The following is a 19,283-nucleotide window of genomic DNA, read 5'->3' as shown; positions in this document are numbered from 1 at the left end:
AACACATCAGTAATTGATAAATAAGGGAGTGAGGGGGGAAAATAAGGATATAGAAGATGGTGAATATAAAACACCATACCCTAATGGATCTGGAAGATATGCTAAGTGAAATGTTAAACAAAGAAAGGTAAGTACTATATGATTTCACTGATAGGTGGAATTTAAAAAAAATAAATGTGAACAAGCAAAATAACAGAAACAGACTCATAGGAGCAGAAACTAATATAATATTGTATGTCAAACTATACTTCAATTAAAAAAAAAGGAAAGTCACTATGTACACCCAACAACTGAGAATGCGTTCTTTTCAACTACACATGGAACATTTATGAAAATTAATAATGCTCTATTAACTTCAAGGAATTGGTATCTGAAAATGAAGTTAGAAATCATTAACGAGTGGATACCTAACAAAACCCTGGAATTTATAAATTGAAACACACACATATACATATTTAAATAACCTATGTACAAGGAAATCATTAATTAAAAAGGACTTAAATTGTAACAAAAATACTACTTATCAAGCTAGATTAACTCAGAGTACACAAGGAATGGAACAAGTAATCGAAATAGTGTTTAGAGGGAAATTAATAGCTAAATGTTCAGTTTTGAACAAAAACCAAAATAAAATTATGAGTTAGGCATTCAGCTAATAAGCTAAGGAATAATACAATGGATTCAAAGCAAGAAGAAAGAAATAATAAAAAATAAGAGCAGTTATTAATGAATTAGGAAAAAGATATGATAGAATCAACAAGGTCATTAAAAAAGACTAATGAAGTTGACAAATTTCTGGCAAGACTAATCAAGGGGAAAAAAAAAAGGAAATGAATTTAGGAATAAAAACAGATAAAATAACCACAAATGTCACAAAAATTATGAATGCATAAGAAAATGTTGTGATCAACTTTAGGTCAACAAATATGAAAATATAGGTAAAATTGACAAATTACCACAAAAAATTAAAATTACTTAAAGAGTCTCAGGAAGAAATAGCACTCTTGAATAATTAATCCAGATCTGAATTTCAAATTGAATTTTAATTATATCCAAATTTATCTATGGATTCAATGTAATTCCAAGAATAAACCAAAGGATTTTCATGGAAACTGACAAGTTAATTATAAAATTCATATGTAAGAGCAAAGAGCCAAGAATAGCCTACATGATGTTCAAAGTTGAAGCTAGATTAACTCAGAGTATACAAGGAATGGAACAGAAAAAAGCTCAGAATCACACCCATGCATGTCTGGGAACTTGACACATAATTGAGATGGCATTGCATATCAGATAATAAAGTATGAATTAGTTAATATCTTATGCTAGGATAATTATTTCTCCATGTGAATTAAAAAGAAAAAAAATATTATTTTATGACACACAGTAAATTGTGGTTAAGGACCTAAAAGTGAAATGTAAATTTTAAAACTTGGAGGAAAATGTAAGATGTATTTATTGTTATCATGGGATTTCTTTAAAAAGACAAAAAATGCTAACCATTAAAGAAAAGTTTGATAAATTAAAGTTTCCTCTTCATTAAAATACAGAATAAGGAAACAAAACAAAACGATATAGTCTCTAGGGATTCAAGCTCCTGCAAAAAAAACAAAGCAAGCATCAGGAAGATTAAAACAAAGTTCAAGAGTATCTTGAACAGTATCTTCTGGAAAGTAGGGGTGAGTGATTAAAGAAGGAAATATAGGGGGCTTTAAAGAAACTGGAAATGCCCTATTTTTTAAGATATGTGATGGGTATGTGACATTAAAATTTTTTTCTGTAAACTCTTTATTGATATACATTTTTCTTATGCTACAGTCTACAATCAGAATTTTTTCAAAAATTCAATACTACTACTAGAATAAAGTGAATAATTTAACAATTTAGTTCTGATTATTATGGATTATTTCAACTTTCCTTATGGTGCAAAAGAGAACACATTGTTATTTTGCTTTGATAGTTCCTCATTGGCATATATGCCTAACTACTTGAAAAAATATAACTTGCATTGATCATCAAGTAGTCTTATGATGTTGAACCTCAAGGTGGATTAAATTTGTTGCAGTGAACCTGAAAATATGACTACAAGATAATCAAATGTTTCACTTTCGTCAGGAGAGTTCCAGTTTATGTCTAACTGGTATAATTATTGATAGCACCTCATTTCACTTGTAAAAGTGTCCCAGGTTGGATAAATGTTATATAACTACTGCTCCTAAAGCTATGTATTTGTGAAGTTATTATAATCTAATATGAATTCATAGAATTGTTCCTAAAGCAAACAAACATTATTCCTAGTGTTACTCATGCTAACACATTTCCAGTAAATTAGAAATCACTATGTCTGTACATGTTATATGTGCCATATATTCAATTGGATGAAAAAAGGATAATTTCACCTGAAAAATATAGAAAACAGAAATGCCTTTTGTTTGAACTGTTTAATTTTCTATTTTTTGTGTTTGTAGATTATATAAACCTAAAGATGAAATGAGTCCTTTCTAAAACATGTCTTTTAAAAAATGACTTACAGTTGCAGTTATTAAATTTATGCTAAAAAGAAAGAGAGGAGGAGCTGTGCTGAACTTCAAAGTGAACCAATTATCCCTTTGTAGTTATAGCAATAAGAGGACTGTTTAAAACACACGAAAACCTTCAGATTGGCCAGACTTTGAACAATGTTATTTCTCATATTTCTTTCATTTAATAACTTTTTAATTCTGAAGAAAATTGTAACCTTGGGAAAAAAATCACACTTAAATTCTATGATTAAGGCAACAAAATAATGAAAGCTATTCTGCAATAAAACGACAACAGAATGCAGACACTGTATTGGAAGTTGCACTTAAAAAATGAAGGTGATATCCAACAAATGTAGACAATAAAAGTGATCTGGGAGAAAGTGTTGGCTAGAATATGATGATGAACTGAATACATCATTTGTTTGTTCCTCTCCCAAATCCTATCTAATGAAATGGAAGAATACATACCTCTGTCTACATCAGTATCTATATCTGTATCTATCTCAGCATCTGCATATCTATCTGACATCTGTATCTATCTGCCTACCTATCATCAATCTATAAATCTGTCATTTATATCTTCATCTATATATATTTCTATATTCATATTTCTATCTTTACACATAAATAGGATATGATTAAAACCACGAATACATGGAAAAACATATAGAACACAATTAAATGTGAAGCATTTCTGAGAGGCAGGAAGCAGATAAGATCAGGTTAAGTGAAAGCAAACATAGTGGATACAAAAGCTAATAATAGTAGTTCCTATCGTGGTGCAGCAGAAATGAATCTGCCTAGGAACCATGAGGTTGTGGGTTCGATCCGTGGCTTCCTTCAGTGGGTTAAGGATCTGGTGTTGCCATGAGCTGTTGAGTAGGTCACAGATGTGGCTTGGATCCCGCGTTGCTATGGCTGTGGCTGGCAGCTATAGCTCCAATTTGACCCCTGGCTTGGGAAACCTCCATATGCTGTGGGTGTGGCCCTAAAAAAAAAGAAAAAAAAAAAGAAAAAACTAATAACACAAATCAATGGGTATGAACAACAGTAGTTGCCACAGCTACATAAATCTCAGTACAAGCAGAATGCTGCTTTCATTCGAACACCTCAGACATGCAGCTACATTGTCCTTCCTCTCAGTCCACTTGCCAGCATATACCGGTGACTTCAGTTCCTTTACTTTTCTATACCTGAGAAACCGAATTTAAGCATGCCCTCAGTTGGGGGACCATCTAGGCTTAATCCTTTCCTCTCACATCAACAAATAAGACAATGAGTATGAAGATGCTAATAATGAAAACATTACTTTTGTTAGTTTCTCCCACCATCTCTGTCACCACCATCACGACCCCCATCATGACATCACCACCACCATAGCCACTGTCACCACCTATTCTTTGTATTCAACTAAGTGGATCTACCTGGATCTTCTCTGTCTCTAACCTTGACTGAGTCTGACCTCTGGGCACTCCTTGGCTTTGGCCTAGAATCAAAGACTCTCAGATAAGAAAAAAACTTATACTAATCATCCATTTCTTGAGTCTACATGCATACTTTCCTGCATTGAGTCCAGTGTAGTGACAAAGAGCTCATGACTTCCCAATGTATCTACTTCATCACTAGACATATATGATGATCAGAAGATGTTTCTTTGAGGCTCAAAGATGCTGCTTACAAGTATCAAACCCTCTTTATTTTATGTCTTAACATGAGATTAATAGGATTGAGAAGGTCAAGCAGGGCCAGAGCAGGTCCTACAGGAAAGGAAGAAGGAGAACTTAGGGATATGGTAACTATCTGGCTATAGTCTTACTTGGGGGAAGTAAAATAAAATTTAAAATTTCTAGGGAATTCAGACCAACCTAATGGTAGGAGCTAAGCTACAGTAAATAATAGAGTATACGTATATCTGGAAACCCTACAAATTACATCTCCTTGGAAACTCTAAGGATTATAGGAGTTAAAAATCATATAGGTATGGAACCATCTGGTGAAGGAGTTAAATTCCAACATCCATGAGACTGATTACCAAAGTATTCATCAATATTGTTCTTAAAATAATGTCCATTCAGAAGTCATTACTCTTTTGTTCTACTGGGATTATTTCTTAAATCTTCAAATGTACTGCTTTCTTTGTGGCAAGCCTCCTGTTTCTCCCATGCCCACATGTCTTATAAATCTTAAAAGCTTTCTCTGTGGGAATTATTTCTTCTGTTTTTATATCATTAATAAATGTTAATAAAATCATTCCAACTACTTTATGAAAGAGTCTCTTTTTGCCAGTGATAATACATTAATGGAGATGGTGTTCTTTTCATTTTTAGTTTCATGGATGGGTTTTGAGGGGAATCCATGAACCTTCTGATATTATAGGTGCAATTTTGTCTAAAAGTATCCCTACCTCTCTCCATAGCTTTCATTAAGTTATTATTTTCTGCATGTTTTATTAAAGTATAGTTGATTTACAATGTTATGCTAATTTCTGCTGTACGGCAGTGACCCAGGCATACATATACATATATACATTCTTTTTCTCATTTATCTTTTATCATATTCTATCTCAAGAGATTGGATTTAGTTCCCTGTGCTGTACAGTAGGACCTCATTGCTTATCCATTCTAAATGTAATAGTTTGCATTTACTAACCCCAAACCCGTTGGCCTTTCTGAGCTTCAAAATTTTTTTTGAAACATAGTAGGTACACAATAAATATTAATCATTACTTTGTCAACTTTATAATGCTGGACACTCCAAATCTGGAAGATGGATCACTATACACCTACTATCTGCATTCGGAAAGGTGCAAAACAAGCGAGGTTTTCCTGTTGAGTTTTGTTGTGCCATGCCTGGCACATGAGGAAACCTTCGATAGGCACAGGCTGAGTTAATTGATCAATTATTATGTGGTGAGTATCTTGTAAGCCACATTGGCTTCAGGCTTTCAAATTCCACCACCCTTTCCATTTGATATATTTGATCTGTAGAGAACTGCTCTTCTCTTGTGACTACACCCAGTCCAAAATTACTATTTAGGGAGAGGCCAAGGAGTCCTCTTCTCACTATTACTAATTGCTCACTATCACCGTGTTTTTTTTATTAATGATTTTTTTTCATTATAGTTGGTTTAGTGTTCTGTCAATTTCTACTGTACGGAAAAATGACCCAGTCACACACACACATATATATATATACACATCCCTTTTTTCACATTATCCTCCATCATGATCCATCATAAGTGACTAGATATAATTCCCTGTGCCATATAGCAGGATCTCATTGCTTATCCACTCCAAATACAATAGTTTACATCTATTAACCCAAACACCCAGTCCATCCCACTCCCTCTTTCTTCCCCTTGGCAACCACAAATCTGTTCTCCATGTCCATGATTTTCCTTTCTATGGAACGGTTCATTTGTTCCATATATTAGATACCAGATGTAAGTGATATCATATGGTATTTGTCTTTCTCTTTCTGACTTACTTCACTTAGTATGAGAGTCCTCTACTTCCATCCATGCTGTGGCAAATGGAATTATTTTGTTATTTTTATGGGCTGAGTAGTATCACCATCACCCTGTTATTCCAATATTTCCACCTATTCCCTTATCAAATCATGCAGCTTCTGCTGCTACCAACACTATGATATCTTATATGCTGCAAACATTTTTGAATCATTGCAAACATAACACAAAACAGGAATTTACGGATATTTTAATGAGCATTAATGTACAAATAAAATGAGGCATATTTTATTTGCTTTCATATTTTTCAGTGAGTACTGTTCATGTACTTACTCATTTTTCAAAAGTTAATTGTTTGACCTCTTATTAATTTGTTACATTCGTTTACTCTAATCCATTCTTTGGCAGAGGTCAAGATATGATTGAGAAGAACCATGCATGACTCAAAGGAGTGACAGGCTAGGTACCACTCTCCCACTTAGAAGACAAGAAATGAGCTCCTTGTTTGCCAGCCCTCTGGCTTTAGACAGGCATCTCTTCATTCTCCAATTGTTTGATCACTGCCAGCCTCAGCTCTCCTGGAGACCTAAGACTCTACATTTTATAGTCACCATTGCCTATATCAATACACAATATAAACATTTTGGAATCTACAAAAATACTTATAGAGGCCAACATTCAGGAGTGGGAAACAGGCTGAAAAATCTTACATAACCACCAATCATCATTTGGGGTGATTACAGTGGTATCTGCATTTCAGGCTTAAGTGAAGCCACACACCTTGCTGGTCACTAAACATCCTGAGAGAAAAAAAACTGTGTCATAGAAAAATGTCTTGAATTCTAAGATTTGGATGATTTTCCAAGGTAAAATATGACTGGCCAGTGGTCCCATATTCATGAGTTATAAAAAGGGACTATTTATAGACGGGTTTAAAGTTTTTGGTTGTAAAAATGTCTATTTTAGTTTTTCCTTTTTAATTGAGAAAAGACTTTTATTTCTTGATATTTACTTAGAATTTTATACCCATTATTTATAGAATATATGAGAGTTTTTTAAACCAGAAAGTAAATAAAGAAAACTGATAGACTGAGTTCCAAAGTCACGTCTGGGCCTCATTTACCTGACAAAAACACTTTGCAAACAAGATCCACTTTATTCTCTAGAATCTCTTACACTTGTATAATGCCACACAATGTTCAAGGTACTTCTGCACAATTAATTTCAATTGGTACTTGCTTCATATTTTCCCTCCAATTTATCGATAATTAAACCAAAACAGAGTTTAAAGGACTAATACATGACATATAATAACAATGTAATAATTAGTAACGGTGTACTTTATTGAGCAATTACTATATTTCAGGCATCTAATATCTCGTTTAATCCTCAAACTAGCCTTAGAGGGTAGGCATAATATTATTGTTACCTTACTCTCATTTTACAGTGACTAGCCAATAGATGTCAGAGTGATTTGAACCTAGGCATTCTCATTCTAGAACCCTCATATTCTTTTAATGAGGATGCTATAACATTCTACATATCAGAATATGTTTCCTAATATTTTTTTCCCCTTCCTTTTCCCCTCTCACCTCACCGTAATTTTTTTTTTATCCCTTTGCCACTATTGCTAAGAAAACCAAAACCAAAACATAACCCAGAGTTAGGGTTAGGATTTGGGATTCCTGCTTTCCTCTACTAGCAGAATTAACTGGAATGGGGGATAGGGTGAGTAAATTCTTTCAACAACTTACAAGATCCAAGGCGGCTGCCAAAATAGATGCATCAGGAATTGTCCCTGGCTCACAGCAGTTTAACAGAAATTGAAAACGTTTCATGCCTTGTCGGATTGCTCCAAGATTCACCACATTTTTGCTTTTCCCACCATCTTGGTTGGAAGACAGGTGGTCGTCGAAACTGTGGCAACCTGTAGGAATTTCCCCATGGTGGAGGAATGAAGGAGAGAAAGGGTAGTGGTTGCAGATTAAAACAGAGCTTTGAAGTTTTAACAAATGCATTTTCTGTAGTGTGGGCCTGAGAATTTTTTCTTGGACTGTACTTCCTTCCACTCTTTCTAGCACTTGGTTTGAACATACCTTGACTTTTGGGAGTGGGGTGACCCATAGCATATGTAAATACAGGGTGTTACACAACTATTTAATATAGGGTCTGGGAGTTCCCACTGTGGCTCAGCAGGTTAAGAACCCAAAATAGTGTCTGTGAAGATGCGGGTTTGATCCTTGACCTTACTCAGTGGGTTAAGGATCTGTTGTTGCCGCGAGCTGTGGTACAGGTCACAGATGCGACTCAGATCTGGTGTTGCTGTTGCTGTGGTGTAGGCCAGCAGTTGCAGCTCTCTTTTTTTTTTTTTTTTTTGTCTTTTGTCTTTTTAGGGCCGCACCCACAGCATATGGCAGTTCCCAGGCTAGGGGTCTAATTGGAGCTGTAGCCACCGGCCTATGCCAGAGCCACAGCAACATGGGATCCGAGCCACGTCTGCAACCTACACCACAGCTCACGGCAACGCCGGATCGTTAACCCACTGAGCAAGGGCAGGGACCGAACCCGCAACCTCATGGTTCCTAGTCGGATTCGTTAACCACTGTGCCATGACGTGAACTCCCAAGGCCAGCAGCTGCAGCTCTGATTTGACTTCTAGCCTGGGAACATCCATATGCTGCTGGTGTGACCCTAAAAAAAAAAAAAGAAAAGGAAAAAAATATATAGGGTCTGATCACTTTGCTACCAAGTTTCTTCTCTAATACTGCTAAGAGGATTATTTTAAATGATTCTTCCTGTAATCAATAACTAACTTCTGTTTTTATGAAAGATACAACATCACTATGCAATTTAGATCTGTAAGGAAAAAAATTGATATCAAGACATCTTGAATCATAGTTAAAATACAAAGAATCATTGACAATTATAATTGTAAATGACTTGAGAGGTTGGATACTTAATGCCAGGACTTCCGAACATGGTTGCACATCAGAATTGTCAGGGAAGTTCCTGAATCTTATTTAGAACTTCAGAACCAGAGTCTCTGGAAGAGGAATGTAAGGAAGTGTGCTTTGTGAAGCCTCACAGATCCGGCCTGACCCCACACAATGGTCAGAGGTTTGGGAGCCACTGATTCATCCTCACCTATTTTTCCACAGTTAAGCTGCCTATGAAAGAGAATCAGACTGGAGCTTCTTAAAATGCAGAAATTTTAGGTCTCATTGCTAGAGATTTTTATTCCAGAGATTTGGAGGCTATTCTTTTTTTTAACAAACGTACCACATGATTTTAATACAGAAAGTCTAAGGATCACACATGAAGGAAGAATACAAAATATTGTTTTTCATCTTTTTTTAACCCCATCTTTTTAAAAATCTTAAATATCTTATAGCTTTTCTATAGGCTTTAGTGTACATATATGTGTGTGTATGATATTTATTTTATACAAGGTTATAACAAGCTTCAGATAAGGAATAGTTCCTGGACAACTTTGTTTAATATAGAGTTAAAAAACTGATTCCTAATTTCTTCCCATGACTCTGAGATGTACCCCCAACCCCTAAGAATATACCCTGAGGATGCTGATTTAGCGTTTGGCTTAATCTATGCTGACATCATTCATTTGCAATGTTACCAACTCCTGGTCCTAAGTCACAAACCCCATTACAGGAAATAGCTTTCTCACCTTTTCTGTCAAAAATACCTGGATCCCCCCTCCCATGCCACCCAACCCCCTATTGTGCCACTTTCCCCTATTGCCTCAGCACAAAGGTGGCTCCTATAGATGCTGCTCTCAACTGAGACATCCTACACACAAGTGTGTCACCATTGGTGGTTTCAGGATGTAAGGTGAATAATTTGTCCCTATTGATAAACACAAATATTGCAAATTTCCATTTAAAAATCAAGTCCGGAGTTGGAGTTAACCCTTTAATAATTTTCATTCTTTGTAAATAAAAGGGCAGTATTTACAGCTATGGGCTTGTGTTACCTCGACAATGTGTCACACACAGGGGCGTCAGCCACCCCATGTACTAGTGGAAAAAAGGGAGCACCTGTTCTTTTAGAAAACTGAGTCCTTTGGAAGCAGTTCAAGCTTGGGGAGAAGATTCCCTTGGATTTTATTAGCACAGGATAAAAAATTATGGCATGGAAGAAGAATAATTACCAATTCCTGGTCAACAACTTTCAAAATACCTCAGTATCATACTGAAGTATGCAGGTGTGAAATGCTATGGTGTCTGGAATTTGTTCTAAAGCACATTAAAAAACCATAAAAGATGGGGCATATTGGAAAATTTTTATCATTATTGCGAGTGGGTGATGGATATTTGGGATCCACTGGACCATCCTTTTTACTTTTTGTCTATCTTTGAAATTTTTCCTAAGTACAAAAAAGTGGCTCAGAATATAATTAAAATATCATCAACATTTCCCACTTCTTTCCTTAGGGGTATGTTTTCTTTTCAGGTGTAAATATTCCATATTGAAAACTGCGTATTAAACACCTTCAGTCCTTTTTTTTTCCCAGTTAATACAGAATATTTTGTATCAGAAAAAGGAAGTAGCACAGGAAGAATCTGAAGGTGGAAAAAAATTCAGAAAACCGAATTGCAAATGGTACAAAGATGGCATAGCTAGAAGCTGCAGATAGGGAATATTTGCTGGATAATGTTGTTTCCAGACAGCTGCCTTTCAAAATGCTACTTTATTCATTCATTGGGCATTACCAAAGCTTTCAGAACAGGTAACTTCCTGTTAGTCTTTTTCTATCTATATATCACTTAATCATTTATATACAGCTGTTTAATAGATACATATATCACAGGAAATCTCATCCATTAAAAAATACTATAACCTTAAAAGTACTCAAAACTTAAATCTTGAATTTCAATAGATTCCAAACAATAAAATTTTTCTTTTTAGTGAATCCAGTTGTTTCACTTATTTCTTACTATAATTAAGATTTAAAATACATGAAGTGGGAGTTTCTGTTGTGGCTCAGCAGTAATGAACCCAAACTAGTGTCCATGAGGATGTGGGTTCGATTCCTGGTCTTACTCAGTGGGTTAAGGATCCAGCGTTGCCATGAGCTGTGGTGTAGGTCAGCAGCAGCAGCTGTGATATGACCCCTAGCCTGGGAATTTCCATATGCTACAAGTATGGCCCTAAAAAGCAAAAAAAAAGGAAAAAAAAAGAAATAAAATACATTAAGTGATAACTCAAATTTATAATGGAACTAATACATAAGACAGAATAGATGGTCAGAAATTATTCCTATTTGACCAATTTATTAGAAACGGTTGCCATCAATTTATTATAGGAAGCATTAACTGTCCCACCATATTTTTCAGTATTTTTTGAAAGATAATTAATTCTAAAAGAAATGTATTCAGTATCACTAAAGAAAGTGCCATTTTGATTGAAAGAACTTTAGAAACAACAAAGTTAAGGAGTATAAATAAAATACTGGGAGTTCCCATCGTGGCTCAGTGGTTAAAGAACCCAACTAGCAACCAGTCAGGTTCGATCCCTGGCCTCACTCAGTTGGTTAAGGATCTGGCGTTGCCGTGAGCTGTGGTGCAGGTTGCAGATGCAGCTCAGATATGGCGTTGCTGTGGCTCTGGCATAGGCCGGTGCCTATAGCTCCAACTGGACCCCTAGCCTGGGAAACCTCCATATGTCTCAGGTGTGGCCCTAAAAGACAAAACAAATTAAAAATAAAAACTAATGAGAGAAATGATCAAAACAATCCTTGTCAGGAGTTCCCGTCGTGGCGCAGTGGTTAACAAATCCGACTAGGAACCATGAGGTTGCGGGTTCGGTCCCTGCCCTTGCTCAGTGGGTTAACGATCCGGCGTTGCCGTGAGCTGTGGTGTAGGTTGCAGACGCGGCTCGGATCCCGCGTTGCTGTGGCTCTGGCGTAGGCTGGTGGCTACAGCTCTGATTCATCCCCTAGCCTGGGAACCTCCATATGCCGCGGGAGCGGCCCAAGAAATAGCAACAACAACAACAACAAAAAAAGACAAAAAGACAAAAAAACAACAACAACAAAAAAACAATCCTTGTCAGCAAGAACCTATTCTGCAAAGAATCATCCACAGAATAATGTACACTTATTACAAGAAAGAAGATCAGCAGAATCCTACAAGCTCAAGAAAAAAGGATCGTGCTGTCAGTAGAAGATATGTACAAGGGGTCATTTCCATTGTATCTATATAGCATTAATATATGCACTTAGTATGTGCAGGTACTATATGAAATGATTTATAATTTATTTTTATTTTTTGCAACAGCCATATAAGATAGATCTTTAAAGATGATTTTAGAGAGAGAATAAGAGAGGACAGAGAGATAGAGAAAAGGGACAAGTTAAGTAGCCCAATGTAAGTTCACACGACACAGTGATGACGTCAGAATTCAAATCCAGATCTACTGACCACCAGCCTGTGCTCTTATCACTATGCCACACTGTCTTTAGAATACCTGAATGTTTATGCCAAAGGAGGTCAGATTTTCGTAACCTGCTGAAGGTAGTGATTATGCCAGGAAAACTTATTGATGGAATAAAACAACATTGTACATGTTACAAACTGATTGTCAAATTGTACCCTTCTACCAATTCATATTGTAATACTGAAAAATGTTAAAAAGTAATTTGTCTTGGAGTTCCTGCTGTGGCTCAGAGGGTTACAAACACCACTAGTATCCATGGGGATACATGGTCGATCACTGGCCTGGCTCCGGATTAAGAATCTGGAGTTGCTGTGAGCTGTGGTATAGGTCCACAGCTGTGGCTGTGGTGTAGGCCGGCAGGTGCAGCTCTGATTTGACCCTTAGCCTGGGAAATTCCATATGCCGTACATGCGGCCTTGAAGGAAAAAAAAAAGCAAAAAAGTAATTTGCCTAGAAAACATACCTCTTGGCTTCCTGGTCCATAATTAATCTTTTAGTCTCAGTATGTTTTAGTTGCATTTATTTACTATTTTTAGTATTAAATTTACTGAGGTATATATAATTTACACAGAATGCATTTTTAAAAGCTGTTAAATCCCTGAAGGGGCATTTCAAAATCTGTATTTCTTTTAGTAGTATTTTCCATAGAGTTTACGACAGAGCTGAGCACAAAGATCTTCAGTAAATTTTGCTGATCAGTTGAAAAATAAACCCACTGCTTTAGTTAATAAAATATCTTCACTCAAATAGAAACAACATGATTTCTAAAATAAAATATTCTTAGTGAACAAGAAAACAAAAGAAAAAGAAAGCTGGTTTCTGAATGTAATTTCAGTTTGGTTAAATGTTCAGCAGATGTATTTTTCATTTGTTAGTTTTTCAGATTAAAAAATTAATCAGCTACTGCATTTTATCTTAATTAAGTGAAATTCAAGTACTACACTGAAATAGAGGGTAAGAAATTTGATATCTGTTTTCGTTAACAACTTTAAAGAAAGAAACAGAAAACATGCCACTAAATGAAAATTAAATGAGAAAGGCAAGGACAATGTATCTATAATGGATGCACAGGGATCAATTATTCACAGGTTGCAAATTTAAAAAGGAAGAAAAAGCAAAAGCAAGCCCAAAGTTAAAAAGATGTTCACAAGATCAAGGGCAGTAGTTGCAAAATATAATATACTTTGATTAGCAGATCATGTTGTTTTGTTTTTTTAGAATAGCTGAGGATACCTGTCCTCTGTGAGATTCTAAAAGAATCTCATAGAATACCTTTTATAATTTTTAAGAAGCCAGAGAACATGGAAAAAGAATGATGTACAGCCATATCCTTTTGCTCATCAAAAGCACATAAAAAATTCCAGAAGCAGTCTAAGATTTTATCATTTTGTCTCCTAGACACAGAGGAAGAGACTGTCTGTGTTGCAGGTATTGTTGGTACAAACTCATCCTAGACTCAGATTTTACGAATACTTTGTATCCGGTCTTTTCTATGTGTGAATAGAATATAGAGATTACATAAAACAATGGCTGAAATCTCTAAGAATGGTGGTGAGAAAAACACAAAATCTGGAATGAACTATCATGAGAAAGACTAATGATAACATGTTTGGAATAAGAGTAAGAGTACAAACATTAACCTCTGACTTGCAGAAGGGAATGTAAGGAAATCAAAAGGAAGTTAAACAAGTCAATTAAATACTTTCATCCTTTCTACTAAGGAGAAAAATTCACTAATTGGAGGTACAGGAAAAATTCATTAAGAAGGCATCAGATGTATAGATGGCCAACAAGCACATGAAAAAATGCTCCACATTTCCTGATTATTACAGAAATGCAAATCAAAACTACCATAAGATACCACCTCACACCAGTCAGAATGGCCATCATTAATAAGTCCACAAATAACAAATGCTGGAGGGGGCGTGGAGGAAAGGGAAACCTCCTGCACTGTTGGTGGGAATGTAAGCTAGTACAACCACTATGGAAAACAGTATGGAGGTACCTTAGAAATCTATACATAGAACTACCATATGACCCAGAAATCCCACTCTTGGGCATATATCCGGACAAAACTTTCCTTAAAAAAGACACATGCACCCTCACGTTCACTGCAGCTCTATTCACAATAGCCAAGACATGGAAACAACCCAAATGTCCATCAACAGATAATTTGATTAGGAAGATGTGGTATATATACACAATGGACAATTAATCAGCCATAAAAAAGAATGAAATAATGTCATTTGCAGCAACATGGATAGAATTGGAGACTCTCATACTGAATGAAGTCAGAAGAGAAAGACAAATACCATATGATATCACTTATATCTGGAATCTATTATATGGCACAAATGAACCTTTCCACAGAAAAGAAAATCATGGACTTGGAGAATAGACTTGTGGTTGCCAAGTGGGAGGGGGAGGGAGCGGGGTGGTTGGGGAGCTTGGGTTTAATAGATACAAACTATTGCCTTTGGAATTGATTAGCAATGAGATCCTGCTGTGTAGCAGTGGGAACTATGTCTAGTCACTTATGATGGAGTATGATAATGTGAGAAAATAGAATGTGTACATGTATGTGTAACTGGGTCACCATGCTGTACAGTAGAAAAAAATTGTATTAGGGAAATAACTATCAAAAAAATAATAATAAAATGTGTTATGGAAGGTCAAAGCAAAAAAACAAAAAAAAAAGAAGGCATCAGATGTAAGAGACCCTAGTCTCTTGAGTTTAAGCCTCAGTTCCATCAAATTACACTCCATTGCTTACCTCCCTGGTACTCAACAATTATACTATCTATTACATTAATTAAAACCAAATATAGGAGAGAGGACAAGATGGCGGAGGAGTAGGGGGACACGCTCGCCCTCTCCCACAAACACAACAAAAAAAGCACATCTACAGAAGAAATGACTCGCACAGAACAACAACCAATCGCTGGCAGAGGAACCTAAACTCCAATAACGGCAAGAAGTTCGTGACATTATTGGGCAGAACGGGAGAAAAGAGGAGAGTGAGAGAAGGTGAATCCGAGCGGGACGGGCGCTCCCGAAAGGGAACTGCGGAGGAGAAAGGGATCCCGCACCCTGGAAAGTCTCCTACCGGGGGAAAGATCAAACGAACGGGAGGAATCTCCAGATGCAGAGAAGAGTGTAGCAGTAAGTCGGAGTACGGAAAAACGATCAAGAACCCAACGGACCATCTGAACTACGGGCACAGTCACCAAAAATTGAGACGCCTGGGTGGGGGCTGGGCACCGAATCCTCGGCTCCAGAGGTTAGTCCCCGGGAAAGGGCCGGGGGACGCCTGGGTGGGGGCTGGGCACCGAGACCTCAGCTCTGAAGGTTGGTCCCCGAGAGGGGGCCGGGGGACGCCTGGGTTGGGGCTGGGCACAGAGACCTCGCCTCCGAAGGTTAGTCCCCAAGAAAGGGCCGGGGGGCGCCGCCTGGGTGGGGGCTGGGCACCGAGACCTCGGCTCCAGAGATTAGTCCCCGGGCTAGGGGGGCGGGGAAGAGCGGAAACTGCTTGGGAGGTCTCTAAACCATTTGACGGGGCAGAGACTGCCTGGGAGACTAGAAAACAAAGCTGTCGCAGAGGAAGGGAGCAATACTCTAGGGGCGGGGAAGTGGAAAGCCGCCTCAGAGGGAACCTGGGAGAAGAGCCTGGTCTGCGCCCGTGCTGGGGAGGGGAGAGAAGAAGGGGTGGGTCCCCATAGAATACCCCCCACGCCACAGCAAGCTTACAGGCCCGCTAGCTAGCAGAAAGCTGTGCTTCCCAGTGCATTCCCTCCCCCCACCCCCGCCACCCCCTACGCTCTCGCCGAACCTGGGGCTGCCTGCCATCCAGGAGGGCTGGCCTCAACAATTGCCTGAAGCCTACCACCGCAGGGGCTCTCCCTGCACAGGCCTGCTTGCCCTTTGGAGGGGCTACACTTCCACAGAGCAGCACCAAACACCACCAGGCCCCTAGAAAAGGCCTGCAGCCCAGAAAAGCTAGAACAAGCCTAGCCAGGCCGTGAATAGATCGACCTAATTCTCCGACGGTTTTTCTGAGACGGGCTCCCCCGGGGAGGAGCCTCTTGAGTCTCCAAGGGCCTTGCTACACGCCCAAGACCCCAGGGGGTGCTAAGACCTAGTGGACCAGCTGCATAGGACTGCCAGCTCCAGGCAGGACCCCCTGCAGCCCAGAAAAGCTGCAACAAGCCTGGCCGAATTGGGAAAAGATCTCAGACGGTCTCTCTGAGTCGGGCTGTCCTGGGGAGGAACCTCTTGAGTCTCCAAGGGCCCTGCTACCCGCCCAAGACCCCAAGGGGTGCTGAGACCTAGTGGACCAGCTGCATAGGACTGCCAGCTCCAGGCAGGACCCCCTGCAGCCCAGAAAAGCTGCAACAAGCCTGGCCGACTTGGGAAAAGATCTCAGACGGTCTTTCTGAGTCGGGCTGTTCTGGGGAGGAGCCTCTTGAGTCTCCAAAGGCCCTGCTACCCGCCCAAGACCCCAGGGGGTGCTGAGACCTAGTGGACCAGCTGCATAGGACTGCCAGCTCTAGGCAGGACCCCCTGCAGCCCAGAAAAGCTGCAACAAGCCTGGCGGAATCGGGAAAAGATCTCAGACGGTCTTTCTGAGTCGGGCTGCCCTGGGGAGGAACCTCTTGAGTCTCCAAGGGCCCTGCTACCCGCCCAAGACCCCAGGGGGTGCTGAGAACCAAGTGAAATCTGCTACCATCGTGGGGTGGACCTCCCAGTCCTGTCTGCCCTCAGGAAGTCCTCCTTTGCTTCAAAGAAACACTGTTAGCCCCATCAACACTCCAGAAAAGCCACACTGCCTCAAAAAAAGATTGACCAACAACGACAGCCCTCAGGAAATATTCCAGGGCAGTGACAAGGCAAACACTACCCGATAACGGAGAGTACAACTCCCTCAGGAGAAAGAAGACAACAAGCAAGATGAAGAAGCTGAGAAACCACCCCCAGTCAAACCAACAGGAGAACTCACCTAAAACAGTCAACAATGAAACTGATCTCTGCAGTCTGACAGACATGGAGTTCAAAAGAGAAATAGTGAAAATACTGAAGGAATTAAGAGAAGATATGAACAGCAATGCAGATACCCTCAGAAAGGAGCTAGAAAATATAAGGAGGAGCCAAGAAAAACTAGAACATTCATTTGCAGAGATGCAAACTGAACTAGGGGCAGTAAAAACCAGAATGAATAATGCAGAAGAACGAATCAGTGATATGGAAGATAGAATAATGGAAATCACTCAATCTGGTCAACAGACAGAAAACCGAATCAAAAAACTGGAAAGCAATATAAGAGACCTATGGGATAATATAAAACGGGCCAATCTACGCATAATAGGAATTCCAGAAGGAGTAGAAAAAGATAAGGGAATGGAAAATATATTTGAAGAAATTATTGCTGGAAACTTCCCAAATCTAAAGGATACTGGATTCAAGATACAAGAAGCACAGAGGGCCCCAAACAAACTGAACCCAAACAGACCCACACCAAGACACATCATAATAAAAATGGCAAAAGTTAGTGATAAAGAGAGGATCCTCAAGGCAGCAAGAGAAAAACAGAATGTTACCTACAAGGGAACCCCCATAAGAATATCAGCTGATTTCTCTACAGAAACACTACAGGCCAGGAGGGAATGGCAAGAGATATTTAAAGTGCTCAAAGGAAAAAATATGCAACCTAGAATACTTTATCCAGCAAGAATATCATTTAAAATAGAAGGGGAAATAAAAATTTTTCCCAACAAACAAAAACTTAAAGAATACAGCAACACAAAACCCAGGTTAAAGGAAATATTGAAAGGGCTTCTCTAAACCAAAAAGAAAGGAAGGAAAGGGAAGAAAAAAGAAAAGAAAAAAAAAAAAAGAAGAAGAAGAAGAGGAAGAACTAGGACTGAGGAAGATACAATCAGAGAGCAGTCACTCAAATAAGCCAGCATACAGATTTAATCATGAACATGCTTCAAACAAAATAAAATTAAAAAGAAAAAAATAAAAGAGTCATCAAAACCATAAAATGTGGGCAAGGGATGTTAGGAGGTAAATAATCCTTTTTGTTTGTATGTATGTCTCTCTTCTTAATTTTAATATAATAATGAAGTGTTTGAACTTACAGGACCATCAGGCTAAAACACACAATTATGGGAAGGGGTTAGCATACTTAAAAAACAGGGCAACCACAAGCCAAAACCAAATATTGCATTTGCAAAAAATGAAAAAAAAAAATACACTCAAGCAGATAATAACAGGAGACCATCCAACCAAAAAAAAAAAAAAAAAAAAAAAAAAAAGAAAGGAAGAATGGAGAACCATAGAATCAACTGGAACACGAGGATCAAATGGCAATAAATAATCATCTATCAATTATCACCTTAAATGTCAATGGACTGAATGCCCCAATCAAAAGACACAGAATGGCTGAGTGGATAAAAAGGCAAAAACCTTCAATATGCTGCCTACAAGAAACTCACCTTAGGACAAAAGATACATATAGATTGAAAGTGAAAGGCTGGGGAAAAGTATTTCATGCCAATAGACATGACAGAAAAGCAGGAGTTGCAACGCTCATATCAGACAAAATAGACTTTAAAACAAAAGACATAAAGAAAGACAAAGAAGGACACTATTTAATGATTAAGGGATCCATCCAAGGAGAGGATGTTACTATCATCAACATATATGCCCCAAACATAGGAGCACCCAGATACATACAACAAATATTAACAGACATAAAGGGAGATATTGATGAGAATACAATCATAGTAGGAGACCTAAATACCCCCCTCACATCAATGGACAGATCCTCTAGACAGAAA

At 38.3% G+C, this 19,283-nt stretch overlaps 1 protein-coding gene across 1 annotated transcript in view; it reads right to left on the bottom strand.

The window, feature by feature from the left end:
* Positions 1-19,283, bottom strand: part of UNC80 (unc-80 homolog, NALCN channel complex subunit) — a 260,152-nt gene that overhangs the window by 139,819 nt on the left and 101,050 nt on the right. Inside the window, exon 23 of the mRNA XM_084998950.1 lies at positions 7,743-7,915. Coding sequence (XP_084855076.1) covers positions 7,743-7,915 — 173 coding nt within the window. The remainder of the gene's footprint in view (positions 1-7,742; positions 7,916-19,283) is intronic.

The sequence above is a fragment of the Sus scrofa genome, chromosome 15, assembly GCF_054392235.1.
Source record: "Sus scrofa isolate SSC_HxYL_T2T_F1_AM1 chromosome 15, Sscrofa_HxYL_maternal_Yorkshire_Landrace_v2.0, whole genome shotgun sequence".
Classification (NCBI taxonomy): domain Eukaryota; kingdom Metazoa; phylum Chordata; class Mammalia; order Artiodactyla; family Suidae; genus Sus; species Sus scrofa.
This window is presented reverse-complemented; position numbering and strand designations above follow the sequence as displayed.